The 14,425-nt window shown below is 35.9% G+C and overlaps 1 protein-coding gene across 7 annotated transcripts in view; it reads left to right on the forward strand.

Moving 5' to 3' along the window:
• FGF12 (fibroblast growth factor 12) overlaps window positions 1–10,084 on the forward strand; it is a 585,143-nt gene extending 575,059 nt beyond the window's left edge. For all 7 annotated transcript variants that reach the window (XM_043473412.1, XM_043473413.1, XM_043473410.1 and 4 more), the window contains one exon: window positions 8,923–10,084. In XM_043473412.1, coding sequence (XP_043329347.1) covers window positions 8,923–9,006 — 84 coding nt within the window. In that variant the 3' untranslated portion in view covers window positions 9,007–10,084. The remainder of the gene's footprint in view (window positions 1–8,922) is intronic.
• Window positions 10,085–14,425: the final 4,341 nt, after the last annotated feature.

Genomic DNA, 14,425 nt, shown 5'->3' on the forward strand with positions numbered 1-14,425 from the left:
ACTGTAGTCTGCCAGGCTTCTCTGTCCATGGGATTTCCCAGGCAAGAATACTGGAGTGGGTTGCCATTTCCTACTCCAGGGGATCTTCCCAACCCAGGGATCAAACCCCGCATCTCCTACATTGGCAGGTGGATTCTTTACCTCTGAGCAACCTGGGAAGCTCTTGACGTTAATCAAGACACTTCTTTTCCAGAGAAGAGCAAACTCTTCTAAGAGAGCATTGTGTAATAGAAATGTAATACTAGCTAAGTATGTAATTTAAATTTTTCTGGTAGCCATATTTTAAAAATAAAAAGTAAACATGAAATGGATTTTAATAATATGCTCAATCTATATATTCAAATATTATCATTTCAATATGTAAGTAATATAAAGCATTACCACTGAGATTTAATTTTTAGTGTGGTCTTTAAAATTCAGTGTTTATTTTATCCCTCTTTCACTTCTGACTTAGGACTAGCCACGTTTTAAGTGATCAGTGACCACACAGGCAAAATGGATACTGTATTAGGTAGCTAAGTCCTAGGATGTTTTCATCAGATTTCCCTATCCTCTCACCAGCCCTATATCCTTAGTGTATCTCAATTCTCTTTTTCTTAGCACAGTTCTAAGACTGTTACTGTTGACTATTGGGGAATTGTTGGTTCTTCCCTGCAAGTTGGATATCTCTGGTTTTAATAGTCACTTCTTTGTTTATAGCTTACATGTAAGGTGTTTGTTTCTGTGTGTGTGACTTTAGAAAATTATATGTAATTCTTAAGTATGTTGTGTGAATATACACAACATGAAATTTGCCATCTTAAAGCAGTTTAAGAGTACATTTCAGTGTCATTGAGTACATTTCTGTGTTTTGCAGCCATCACCACCATCCATCCCTAAATTTTTTTTTTCTTCTCCGACTGAAACACTGTACCCATTAAGTAGTTACTCATATACTTCCTTCCCTCAGCCCCTGGAAACCACCATTCTATGTTCTGGCTTTACTAATATGACTACTCTCGATATCCCACATAAGTAAAATCATAAAATATGTTTCCTTTTATGCCTAGCTTAGGCTTCCCCGGTGGCTTATTATTTCATTTTGTCTTTAGGTCCTCAAGGTTCATCCATGCTTGTGTTAGGATTTGCTTCCTTTTTAAGTTGAACAATATTTTATTGTATGCATATACCACATTTTGTGCATCTGTTCATTGGTTAGTTAACTAACCAAAGGTGCTCGCACCTTTTCAGTATTGCAAGTAATGCTTTTATGAACATGGCTGTGTAAATACTATTCACACCCTTGCTTTTATTTCTCTTGGGTGTATATCCAGAAGTGACATATCTGGATCATATGGTAATTCTATGCTTGATTTTTTGAGCAAATCATTGTATAGCTTTTCACAGTGGCTGTCCATTTTAAATTCCTTCCATCAATGTACAGTGGTTCCAGTTCCTCCACCTACTTGCCAACACTCGTTACCTATTTATTTTTTAATAGGCATCCTGAATTTGTTTTCATTTCCATTTTTTTATGACATTAGGAATATTTGCTAGAAATGAGGCCAGCTTGGATCTAGATTAATGTATGGAAATAATTAAAATTGTCTGGTATAAGACGGTTATTTGCACCACTTATTTGATTAATTGTTTTTGTGCTTTTATTAAGAAATTTTGATTAGGACTCTGAAATCCTACACTCTCTTTGGCTCTGCTACTATTTACAATCTGATTTTAGGGAAGTCACTTAGTTTCTTTTATATTTACAAAATGAGGATAGGAATTTCTCTCACCTACTGTATTCACCTGGTTATCATATTTAGTTGGTCAATTTAAAATGTCTTTGAATTTCCACCTGGGCAGGTTTTGGCACTCCCCAGCAAGATCCAGGAAAATCTTCACAATCAAATGCCAACTTGGGTTCTATACAAGAATCTCATTCCTCTCTGATCATTCAAACTGAGAAGTCAGTTAATCCCAGTTAGGGTTAAATGTAAAATTCTGTCTGTTGGTACAATTCATTTAAAGACAGTTTGACTAAAAAATAAATCAATGGCTTTGAAGACTCTGAAATAATAGATTTATTGAAGAGATTAACTCCATGAACAGAGGAGCCTGGTGGGCTACAGTCTATGTGGTCGCAAAGAGTCAGACCTGACTTCTTGTTGTTGTTCAGTCACCAAGTTGTGTCTGACTCTTTGCATCCCATGGACTGCAGCACACCAGGCTTCCTTGTCCCTCACCAGCTCCCAGAGTTTGCCCAAATTCATGTCCGTTGAATGGTGATGCCATCCAACTATCTCATCATTGTCGCCCTCTTCTCCTGCCTTCAATCTTTCCCACATCAGGGTCTTTTCCACTGAGTCAGCTCTTCGCATCAGGTGGCCAAAAGTGTTGGAGCTTTAACTTCAGCATCAGTCCTTCCAAAGAGTATTCAGGGTTGATTTCCTTTAAGATTGACTGGTTTGATCTCCTTGCTTTCCAAGGAACTTTCAAGAGTCTTCTCCAGTACCACAGTTTGAAAGCATCAATTCTTCAGCACTCTGCTTTCTTTACTGTCCAGCTCTCACATTTGTACATGACTACTGGAAAGACTATAGCCTTGACTACAGTCTTTGCTTGACCTTTGTCAGCAAAGTGATGTCTTTGCTTTTTAGCACACTGTCTAGGTTTGTCATAGCTTTCCATGGCTACAGTCACCATCTGCAGTGATTTTAGATCCCACGGAGAGGAAATGTGTCTCTGCTTCCACCTTTTCCCCTTCTATTTGCCGTAAAGTGATGGGATCGGATGCTGAGATCTTAGTTTTTTCCTAATATTGAGTTTTAAACCGGCTTTTTCATTCTCTTCCTTCACCCACAAGAGGCTCTTTAGTTTCTCTTTGCTTTCTGCCATTAGAGTGGTATCATCTACATATCTGAGGTTGTTGATATTTCTCCTAGCAATCTAGGTTCCAGCTTTAACTCACCCAGCCAGCATTTGACATGATGTGCTCTGTGTGTAAGTTAAATAAACGGGGTGACAGTAAACAGCCTATTGGACTCCTTTCTCAATCCTGAACCAGTCAGTTGTTACATTCAGGGTTCTAACTGTTGTTTCTTGACCCACATACAGGTTTCTCAGGAGACAAGTAAGATGGTCTGGTATTCCCATCTCTTTTAAGAGTTTTCCACAGTTTGTTATGATCCACACAGTCAAAGGCTTTAGTGTAGTCAAAGAAACAGAGGTAGATGTTTTTCTGGAATCCTGTTGCCTTCTCTGTGATCCAGCAAATGTTGGCAATTTGATCTCTGGTTCCTCTGACTTTTCTAAACCCAGCGTGAACATCTGGAAGTTCTCTTCAGGTAATCCTGAAGCCTAGCTTGGAGGATTTTGAGCATAACCATACTAGCATGGGAGATGAATGTAATTGTCTGGTGGTTTGAACATTCTTTAGTTCTGCCCTTCTTGGGAATTGGGATGAGGATTGATCTCTTCCAGTCTTGTGGCCACTGCTGGGCTTTCCAGATTTGTATTTGATAGCATCATCTTCTAGGATTTTAAATAGCCCTGCTGGAATTCCATCACCCGAATATGGACTGCTAAATCAGTCTGAAAGTATTTAAAAAAAATCTAAAAAAATATACACAATGTATTTTTGGCATGCAAATTTTAGAGATTATCATTGTGATTATGTGTACATTACAGTAATTTAGTTTATATTTTGGATATATAATGCACTTTATAGTACAGTTATGCTTTGTTTTCTTCTTGTATTCTGTGTCATCACTTTATTATGTACCTTTCAGACAGAATAGCAGTTCTGGAGTGTTGATACAACTATCAAAAGAAATTATATTGGGAGGAGAAGTATTCTGTCATTTCTTTCTTGGCTTTCTAATTAGATGATGCTCTTTTAATTACCTTTTAATTCCAAAATTTGATTGAGATTTATACCCCTTGATTGGCATCTGAGAACCTGAAAGTAACAATGAAAATTGAAGCCCAAGAAATTGACTTAAATCTATTTGTTTTATTACTCTTAATTTTCCAGCTAGTTCAAACAGTTTTTTTCAAACTTGGAATTTTACTACTTCATTTAATGGAAAAATAGGAAAATTTGTGATTGAATTGTCCTTAAAAAAGAGCAAGTTGCACACTTTGCTATGACACTGGTGACTTTTACTGTTTTAGAAACATTGAAAAAGTTTAGATGCCAACTTGGAAAACTCTGGGGACTTGTTACTTGGATGGCCAGCAGGATTACATTATTAGTAAAGTTATCTGCAATGATAATTATAACGGCAACCTTTTGTGTTGTCACAACTTAGGTATTTTATATGTATGTGGGAAATAGCAAAAAAAGATAATAGTTAAAAACAAATGTCTTGGGTGGAGTCTATGACAAAAGGAAATTTTAAAAAGAAATTACAACACTAAGAAATTCAAGCACAAAAACTATAAAATATATTATTTAATGAAAATTAAGGAGTAATATTCTTTGTGTCTCTAAACTGAAGTTTAGAAATTTCTATGCCAAAAATCTATTGTTTATAATTTATTAGATTTTTTTTTTTACATTCTTGAAGACTGATTTAGCAGTCCAGATCTGAATGCTGAGTTCCAGAGAATAGCAAGGAGACATAAAAAAGCCTTCCTCAGTGATCAATGCAAAGAAATAGAGGAAAACAATAGAATGGGAAAGACTAGAGATCTCTTCAAGAGAATTAGAGATACCAAGTGAACATTTCATACAAAGATGGGCTCAATAAAGGACAGAAATGGTATGCACCTAACAGAAGCAGAAGATATTAAGAAGAAGTGGCAAGAATACACAGAAGAACTATACAAAAAACATCTTCACGACCCAGATAATCACGATGGTCACTCGTGACCATCACTCATGACGATCACTCATCTAGAGCCAGACATCCTGGAATATGAAGTCAAGTGGGCCTTAGGAAGCATCACTACAAACAATGCTAGTGGAGGTGATGGAATTCCAGTTGAGCTAATTCAAATCCTAAAAGATGATGCTGTGAAAGTGCTGCACTCAATATGCCAGCAAATTTGGAAAACTCAGCAGTGGCCACAGGACTGGAAAAGGTCAGTTTTTATTCCAATTCCAAAGAAAGATAATGCCAAAGAATGCTCAAACTATTGCACAATTGCCCTCATCTCACACGCTAGTAAAGTAATGCTCAAAATTCCTACAAGCCAGGCTTCAGCAATACGTGAACCATGAACTTCCAGATATTCAAGCTGGTTTTAGAAAAGGCAGAGGAACCAGAGATCAAATTGCCAACATCCGCTAGATCCTCGAAAAAGCAAGCAAGTTCCAGAAAAACATCTATTTATGCTTTACTGACTATGCCAAAGCCTTTGACTGTGTGGGTCACAATAAACTGTGGAAAATTCTTAAAGAGATGGGAATACGAAAGCATCTGATCTGTCTCTTGAGAAACCTGTATGCGGGTCAGGAAGCAACAGTTAGAACTGGGCATGGAACAACAGACTGGTTCCAAATAGGAAAAGGAGTAGGTCAAGGCTATATATTGTCACCCTGCTTATTTAACTTATATCCACAGTACATCATGAGAAAGGCTGGGCTGCATAAAGCACAAGCTGGAATCAAGATTGCCAGGAGAAATATCAATAACCTCAGATATGCTGATGACACCACCCTTATGGCAGAAAGTGAAGAGGAACTGAAAAGCCTCTTGATGAAAGTGAAGGAGGAGAGTGAAAAAGTTGGCTTAAAGCTCAACATTCAGAAAACTAAGATCATGGCAACTGGTCCCATCACTTCATGGGAAATAGATGGGGAAATGGTGGAAACAGTGAGAGACTTTATTTTTCTGGGCTCCAAAATCACTGCAGATGGTGATTGCAGCCATGAAATTAAAAGACGCTCACTCCTTGGAAGGAAAGTTATGACCAACCTGGATAGCATATTTAAAAGCAGAGACATTATTTTGCCAACAAAGATCCGTGTAGTCAAGGCTATGGTTTTTCCAGTAGTCATGTATGGATGTGAGAGTTGGACGGTGAAGAAAGCTGTGTGCCGAAGAATTGATGCCTTTGAACTGTGGCGTTGGAGAAATCTCTTGAGAGTCCCTTGGACTGCAAGAAGATACAACCAGTCCATTCTAAAGGAGATCAGTCCTGGGTGTTTATTGGAAGGACTGATGCTGAAGCTGAAACTCCAGTACTTTGGCCACCTCATGCGAAGAGCTGACTCATTGGAAAAGACCCTAATGCTGGGAAGGATTGGGAGCAGGAGGAGAAGGGGACGACAGAGGATGAGATGGCTGGATGGCATCACTGACTCGATGGACATGGGTTTCGGTAGACTCCGGGAGTTGATGATGGACAGGGAGGCCTGGCATGCTGCGATTCATGGGGTTGCAAAGAGTCGCTCAGGACTGAGCAACTGGTCTGAGTTAGCAGTTCACAGTCTTTGTGACCCCATGGGCTATCGGCCACCAGGCTCCTCTATCCATGGAATTTTCCACACAGAAAATACAGGAGTGGATTCTCATTTCCTTCTCCAGGCTCTTTCTGACCCAGGGATCAGTTGCGTCTCCTGCATTAGCTGTGCTGTGTGCTTAGTCACTCAGCTGTGTCCGACTCCTTATGACCCCATGGACTGTACCCCACCAGGCTCCTCTGTCCCTGGGGATTCTCTAGGCAAGAATACTGGAGTGGGTTGCCATGCCCTCCTCCAGGGGATCTTTGCAACCCAGGGATCAAACCCATGTCTCCTGTATTACAGGAGGATTCTTTACATCTGAGCCACCAAGGAAGCATAGTAGGTGGTTATGTTACCACTTCCACCACCTGGGAAGCCCCAGGTCAAGTTTGGGGATTCTCACAGCTGACTAGGTGACAGAGTAAGGAAAAACTGCTTTATGGCATCATATAAAGTGCTTTCCAATCCAATCACTTCATTACATCTTCTGGGTTCCCATGTGCACTAACTAGTTATAGACACATGGTTATATACTTTGCACACATAAACATATTATTTAGTTTGGGGGATTTTGACACTTTCCCTATAACAGAAATATACATAAGAGACATTAGGCTTGAAGAATTAAAGATTTCAATAGAATCTTACACAAGGATCTTCTGCCTTTTGTAAAAGAAAAGCAGACCCTTGAACTACCTACTGGTACTACCTGAAAATTACAGGATCTATTCTTTCTAAACTAATTTCCTCTGTACACTTTGCTAGTGAGGCCAAAGGTAGTTAGTCCTTTGAAGATATTGGAGGGGTCATTCAGTGCAATAGCTAAAATATTTTAAAATCTATATAATACTTGTGCATGATATACTGAATCAACATGCTTTCATATATATTTTATATTAACCACAGTGTGGTTCAGATTTTGCTAGCATCAGCATCACCTGGGTACTTACTAAAAATGCAAAATCTAAGCCCATTATAGATCTTCTGAATCAGAATTTGCATTTTAATAATACCCTTATGTGATTCAAATACACATGAACATTTAAGAAATCCTCCTACTGAGATGTTGCAAGAAACCTATCTCCTCATCACTGAACTAGTCTGAGGAGAAACTTACTTGTCTCTTAACTCTCTTAATTTAGTTTTGGTTTTAGAGTATATTTCCAGTAAAAACAGTTTATCACTGTGTTCTCTGAAATCTTTTATTCAGAATTTTTATGAAGAGATCAGCTTCTTCATTTTTCTTATACATCTTTAGATGCTTACTAGGTGTCCTGTTGGACAGAGCTAGAAAGTGACTGAGTGTGGAAGTGGACCAGACAGTGTGTCTCCCAAATTGGTGCTCTTAACCACCGTACAATATCTCTTTATTCATGGCCATGCTCAGGTTTCTAGTCCCAGGGCAAAGTCTATAGGAAGAAGCAATTTGATTGGAGATAATATTCAGATTGCCAAGGTATTGTAGTGATTATTCAACAGATAGGGGTATGCAATTGTTTGTTCCTAAGTCAAGGATGAAACTCTCTCTTGATATTTAAGTAAATATTTCATATGCTCATATACAGTCACATTTGTCTCACAACAGTAAAATGAACCTGTTTTAATGTACTCAATATGCTGATAGATGCTATCTTACAAGAGTAAATGTGAATTGAAAAACATTGTTCTTTCTATGCAGTAATCTAGCAAGAGCTGTGATAATTCACAGATGACTGAGCTTTACAGCCAGACAAAACAATAGACGATAAAAAGAACTGTTTATATAGATGCTCACTGAAATCTCAAGGTTGCGTAACCACATTTCCTATTGATGAATAACCAAGAAGTTGTAGACTGTTCATTACCTTAGGTGAGGGAAATATGAAGAAATTGGAAAAACTGCATTGTTTTTTTCTTCTCTGCTGTCTCTCCCATTATCATTTCTCACATAGGATACCCTGAAACTTGGCACTAAAATTGCAGTTGATACAACAGTATCATATTTCTTGTAGTAAGGTAAAGATTAAAGGATCATGTAAATAAGAATTTTTTTTTTCCCTACTGGAACTAGATTGCAGACTAAAGTCTGAAAAACAAGATATCTCTTTCCCCCCTTTAAATGTTATACTCCCGATGTCTCTTCTAACTAGATAAAAATCCTGTTATATAGGTTAGTAGACAGCAAAAACTTATTAAGCCTTATCTATAAGGGAACAGAAACCACTTATATGTCTGCAGCTCAGGAAGACTTAAAAGGTTGTGACTGATAGAACTAGAAGAAAATTGTGTATCCATTAAATATTTTAAGTTAAGACTCGTTTTCACAATATTGTAAAGTAATTAGCCTCCAACTAATAAAAATAAATGGAAAAAAAAAAGACTCATTTTCATGGTAGGAAAAAGAGCTAGTGATGAGCGTGAACACTAAATAAAGTCAAATCTGAGATGTTTATTGAGGCTGAATTTGATGTCCATTATTGTTGTGAGTAACTGATGTGATTTTTGCCTTCCAGTGTGTATGTACAGAGAGCCATCACTACATGAAATTGGAGAAAAACAAGGGCGTTCAAGGAAAAGTTCTGGAACACCGACCATGAATGGAGGCAAAGTTGTGAATCAAGATTCAACATAGCTGAGAACTCTTCCCTTCGTCCCGCTCTCATCCCTTCCCTTTCTCCCCCTGTCCTTTACCCATTTCCTTCCAATAAATCCACCCAAGGAGAGGAAAATAAAATGGCAACCCAGGACCTAGTGGCTAAGATTCTGCACTCAAAATCTTCCTTTGTGTAGGACAAGAAAATTGAACCAAAGCTTGCCTGTTGCAATGTGGTAGAAAATGCACATGCACAAAGATTAGCACACCTAAAAGCAGAGGAAAAAATAAATCAAGACTCCACAAGCATTAAAATAAACTGTTGTTATTAATAGAGGACTAATTGTAATGAAGACATAAATATAATAAAGATGAAATAAAGTTATTACCTTAAAGAAAAGGGTTTTGGAGAATTGAACTTACAAATCGATGTAATATCCTAAATGGCTAAAACTATGGATAACGCTGTGATGTGTGTTTTGAATTTGTATTTTCTTTGGGCATTTGGAATTGACACAAAATTGCAGTCTGTTTCCAGGATTTTTACCATAATATTGAACATGTATGAAGTACAGATTCTTCTAGTGCCTATAAGGTATATAGCCAGGGATCATTTAACATCAAGAAAAATTTTATTTTAAAATTTTATTCCTGAAATCAATATTTAAGACTGTTTTATGCAAAGGATAGTCATATGTTGAATTTAGTGCTATTAGCTGATTTCATTCCTTTCCTAACAAGAGTTTCAGATTCTCCTAGAAGAATATCATATTTTTTTCAAAAGTATTAATTCAGGAGCTCATTTTTTTTTTTCTTTTAGTCACTTAGAAAACAAATTCCTTGTTTTAAGATTGAAGTAACTTTTAGGAAATTCTTTGTTGTTGCCATGCCTTGGCAGTGATATGTAAGTTATGTGGTTTTACCATTTGATCTGATTTTTTGTTTTTTTACTTTGTGGACACCTTTAAGAGTATAGGTAAATGTCTAGCTGTCTTAGAAGAGAGTTTTATACCATTTCTTGCAGCAGAAAGGAAAGAAAAGGTGTTTTACATAAGGAAATAAATCTTAATAAGTTGGTGCAAGCAAGCTGTATCTATATTTGCCTTTGTACCTTACTAAGTTTTCTGTATGTAGCATTTTCCAAACTTCACCAAGGAGTTGGGAGGCATGGCTGTGAAATTCTTAACTTACTATCTTATGAAGCCAGTAAATTGTTTGTTGCTAGATAGCCTCATTTATAAATCTATTTGAAAATAAGTCTGTCTCCTAGAATACAGAAGGAAATTGTTATACCCTGGATTTTCAAGGGGCGGTGAGAAATAATACTGAATTAACAGCCATGCTTCCGACAGAGGCTCCTGTTGTCTCACACAACAGGGTTTTGTGAGTGAGTGGCTTAAAGTAATAAAAAAAAAAAAAGAGTGTAAGACTAGGCAAATGCAGAGTTAGGAACACTGAAATGTTAAAGAAGAAATGAATACAATTGCCTTGGGAAAAAAATAAATCTTGGTCCTACAAATCAGGAATGGTGTAGAGACATCCAAAACAAAACAAAACAGAATATTAAAAAATATATGCAGATTTATGGATGTTATCAATGAGAAGACTTAGCATGTTACTTCTCCTATAGCTCTTCCGTCCAGCATGTATTGTTCCAAATACTCCCTAAAATATACACTTTGCAGAAACTCTAGGCCCTCACTTTAATGACCTTGTCATTGGTTGCTGTATTCTTTCAAAGTCACTGTAATTTCCCTCACTCCACATGATCATTAGTGGTCGGTGTCCTTCACCAAGTATTCTATTTCTCTTATCAGGAGGTGAGCAGAAAATGAAATGAAGGAATTCGTCTAATCAGTTGCAAAGAATGAAAGTTATGCATCTTGGCAAGGATTTTGAACACACATCTGCAAGGGATATTTGTTTAATCAAAATATTTGGAAAGTAAGAAATAAAGACATTTAAACTAAAGAAAAGAATGTTATTCTTCTAGGAAAAGAATGCCCTTGTAAAAAGAAATACAACTCTAGTTCTATTTCTCCTTGTCACTCTTAATTCAACTTGATTATAAACGCACCTGTCATTTCCAGGACCAATCAAATTATAAGCACAAAGCCTTATTTATTTATTTAGGAAAAAATAAAAAGGAAACTTCTACAAAATGGCTCCCAGGCTCATTTAGCATAAAATGACTTGAACTTTTTGGTCATACACACAATCCACATGTATACACACACCACAAGCTCACAAGTGACACAGTTGACAGTTTCACAAAGTGTTCTCAATTATACTGATGATTTCATGACAGAATATATCTTATCTAGTTCAATATTATGGAAAATATGATAGAGATATGAATCTCCAACAAAATTCTTCCCTTTATTTACAATGGCTGTTTATCATTTTACATCTAGATGCACATCTTCCCCCTTTCTGAAAGCACTGAAGAAAGTTCTAACTACCCAATTTGTATTTTGTGTTTCTCCATATCATTTAAGCAAATGTTCACCATGGTGAAACATTTGGAAATTGGCTTTGTTAAGTTATACTTAATTTCAGAAAATAAATTGTTGGAAATCTCAAGCTCTTTAACAGATTAACCTGACAAAAGCTATGGTTTAGAGCACAGGGTGAGCTTTTGCCTAACCGCTGCTTATTTTCTAAGTACATAAAGCCTTTAATAGAAGAATTCAGTATTCACTATCTAGGTTTTTAAAATATTGTCAAATATGTACATATTATTATTCTATTTCCTCCAAAAATATGAGCCATTTTAAAGAGTTTGCTTTTCAGGTTTATGCACAATATTTATCTTAATTTTCATCATCCAATTTCTGGGTCTCAATTTACCCATTACTTATTCTCCTATAAGTAAACTATTTTTTTTTTCTTAAATGCATTGGGATAGTCTCAGGAAAATTATGACTTTCAGTAAAGCTTTGTAATTGACTATGTAAGTATAAGGTAAAATATGCTTATTCTAAGAGTCCTTATTGTATTGATAACATGTTTCAAAATCAGTGGGCTTAAGAATGAAAACAAAACTTTTGAGAATCTCACAAAGTAGTTTTCTGGCCAGTATACCTTACTAATGATTAAGCTAGAAGTCTGAGCTATAGAAACAAAATGGTGCTGAAGTTCCATTGGCTAACTCAGAGATTTTGTACTTCAGGAAACTGGAGGACAGCAAGTCAGCTTATCCTTGATCATGGTAATAGTTTGAGTTTTGAATTTTGCATATGAATTTCATAGCACCTTTTCAGTTATTATGGATTAGCACAATAAAAAGACATTAATTTGACACAAATAATTGCTTTATGGGCCTCATTCTAATCCAGATAGCTGTTAGAAGAATTGTTCTACTGAAGAAAAGGACAATCCTGTTGATAGGTATTCTATGTAGATGAGTGGTTCTGCGGTACCACTACAAGAGATGAGAGTATTAAGACAAAAGTAAAGGATGAAGAATATTACTGTGAGTTGAAAAGTTTGACAGTCCTAATTTGGGACCAGTAATTCCCTGGTGGAGAAGCATGACTACATCAACACTAATTTTTTTTCAACGTGACCCAGAAATAACAAATCTACGATTCCACCTTCAAGGCTTCATCTCTAAGGTCATGCTCCAAGAAGGTTTTCCATGATGTTGCTCAATTTCATCTGCACCAGGTGAAACACACTCCAGCATAAAAATCCCCTGTTTATTTTAATATCATAAAAGGCTTAGATTCTTTCTCTGTCATAAACCTGTAAATAGCATTTTATAAATCAGAATCACCTTCAAAACAGTGAATTGTTCTACAAATATATATGTGTATATATACACATGCTTCTGAAATAAGGGTATATTCTATAGAGTTTTTATTTGATTTGTGTTCTTTCGTCGTAGGTAATTGCAGATAAAGAGGTTTGAATGCAAAACTTTATATATATATGTATATATACATATACACATATATATAAGTGTATAAGTTGCCACTTTATAATAAAAAAGAAACAGCTGGGAACAATAATCAAAGCACACACTCCTTCAGAATGCCAGTAATTCTGAATCCCTTCTTTGATGCAGAAATAGCTATTTTTATTTCTAAAACGGGATTTTGAAGAGTTGTACTTCCTGATACAGGTTCCCTGGTAAGTCATATCATATTGAAAATTTATAGTTGAGGGCAAGAAAAAAAGTGCTAAATGCAGATATTCATTTTTCTGGAATTTTCCTGGAACCCAAGTTAAAAATCAACATTTAAAATCTAAATTAAGTGAAAATAACTAATGTTCACAGATGATATATTGAGCTTCAGTAACAGAAGCGAAAATATGTTTAACACTATTATAATAAATTTAAAATAATACCATAGTAGAAACTGCATCATTAGGCATTTTATTAGTTGGAAAAGAATGAGTGGATGTTTTTTGTCTTTGCTCTAAGCACAACCTAAAGACTGTGGCTTTAATTTTTTCTTAAAGTTGTTCAAATGTCCAAAATATATTCCCATGAATAGAGTGGGTTTTAGGCTCCATTGCAAGGTTAAATGTTAACATCTTAAAGAAATTATTGAGACTGAAATGTTTAATAAATGCATTGTATGAGAAACCAAACAAATTAATGTTTTGTTTTTACATTAAAGTACAGATTACTCAAATCATTGTTTTTTTGAGATCGAATTTGTAAAATGTTTATACATTACAACCTTCCTGAAGTAAAAAGCAATTAAAATTCTGAGATGCGTATGCATGCAGAGAAAATACTTGCACATTTTTTTCTAACATTAAATTTATTTGGGAAGTCTCTTTCCTTTTAAAATGTATCCTATAATGTGTCACTGAAAAAGTGCTGTGTCTTATAAAAAAAATAATCAAAACTGGATTTATGGATGGAAAATGAGTCAAAATTTTTATTGAAGACTGTGGTTAAAAGTAGAATTTACCTCCTAAGTTTGAAGCTACTTGTGGTAAACCTAATATTTTCTTTTTGAGAATTAAGAACTAGAGCACATCCATTTAGAGCATATTCATTTATTCATAATTTACTAACTAGACCCTTAGTTGAGTTTAGGGATCATAAACTAAATTGTGGTCTCAAGAAATCCAAGAAAGGCAGACACATAAATAATGTAATACCCAAATGTAAGTACTACAATAGTTATTATCTAGCCTAGATGAAAGACAGGGGTTGAAAAGAGGATAGATACTGAGTAATGAAAGACAGCAAGGGGCCCCACCAGGAGAGGAAATAATTTGAAGGAATGTTACGGAGAAACAAAAAACACAACTTATCTCGGAAATCCTTGTGAATGAAACAAAGAATGAATGTTCAGAGGATATGTGGCGGGACTGAGTTGAGATGAATAAAAATTAAATGTTTTTCAATGTTTCATCACTGTACTCTTTGGATCTGTTAGGACAATTTTGCTTGCTCACAG

The sequence above is a fragment of the Cervus canadensis genome, chromosome 7 (assembly GCF_019320065.1).
Source record: "Cervus canadensis isolate Bull #8, Minnesota chromosome 7, ASM1932006v1, whole genome shotgun sequence".
Taxonomy (NCBI): Eukaryota; Metazoa; Chordata; class Mammalia; order Artiodactyla; family Cervidae; genus Cervus; species Cervus canadensis.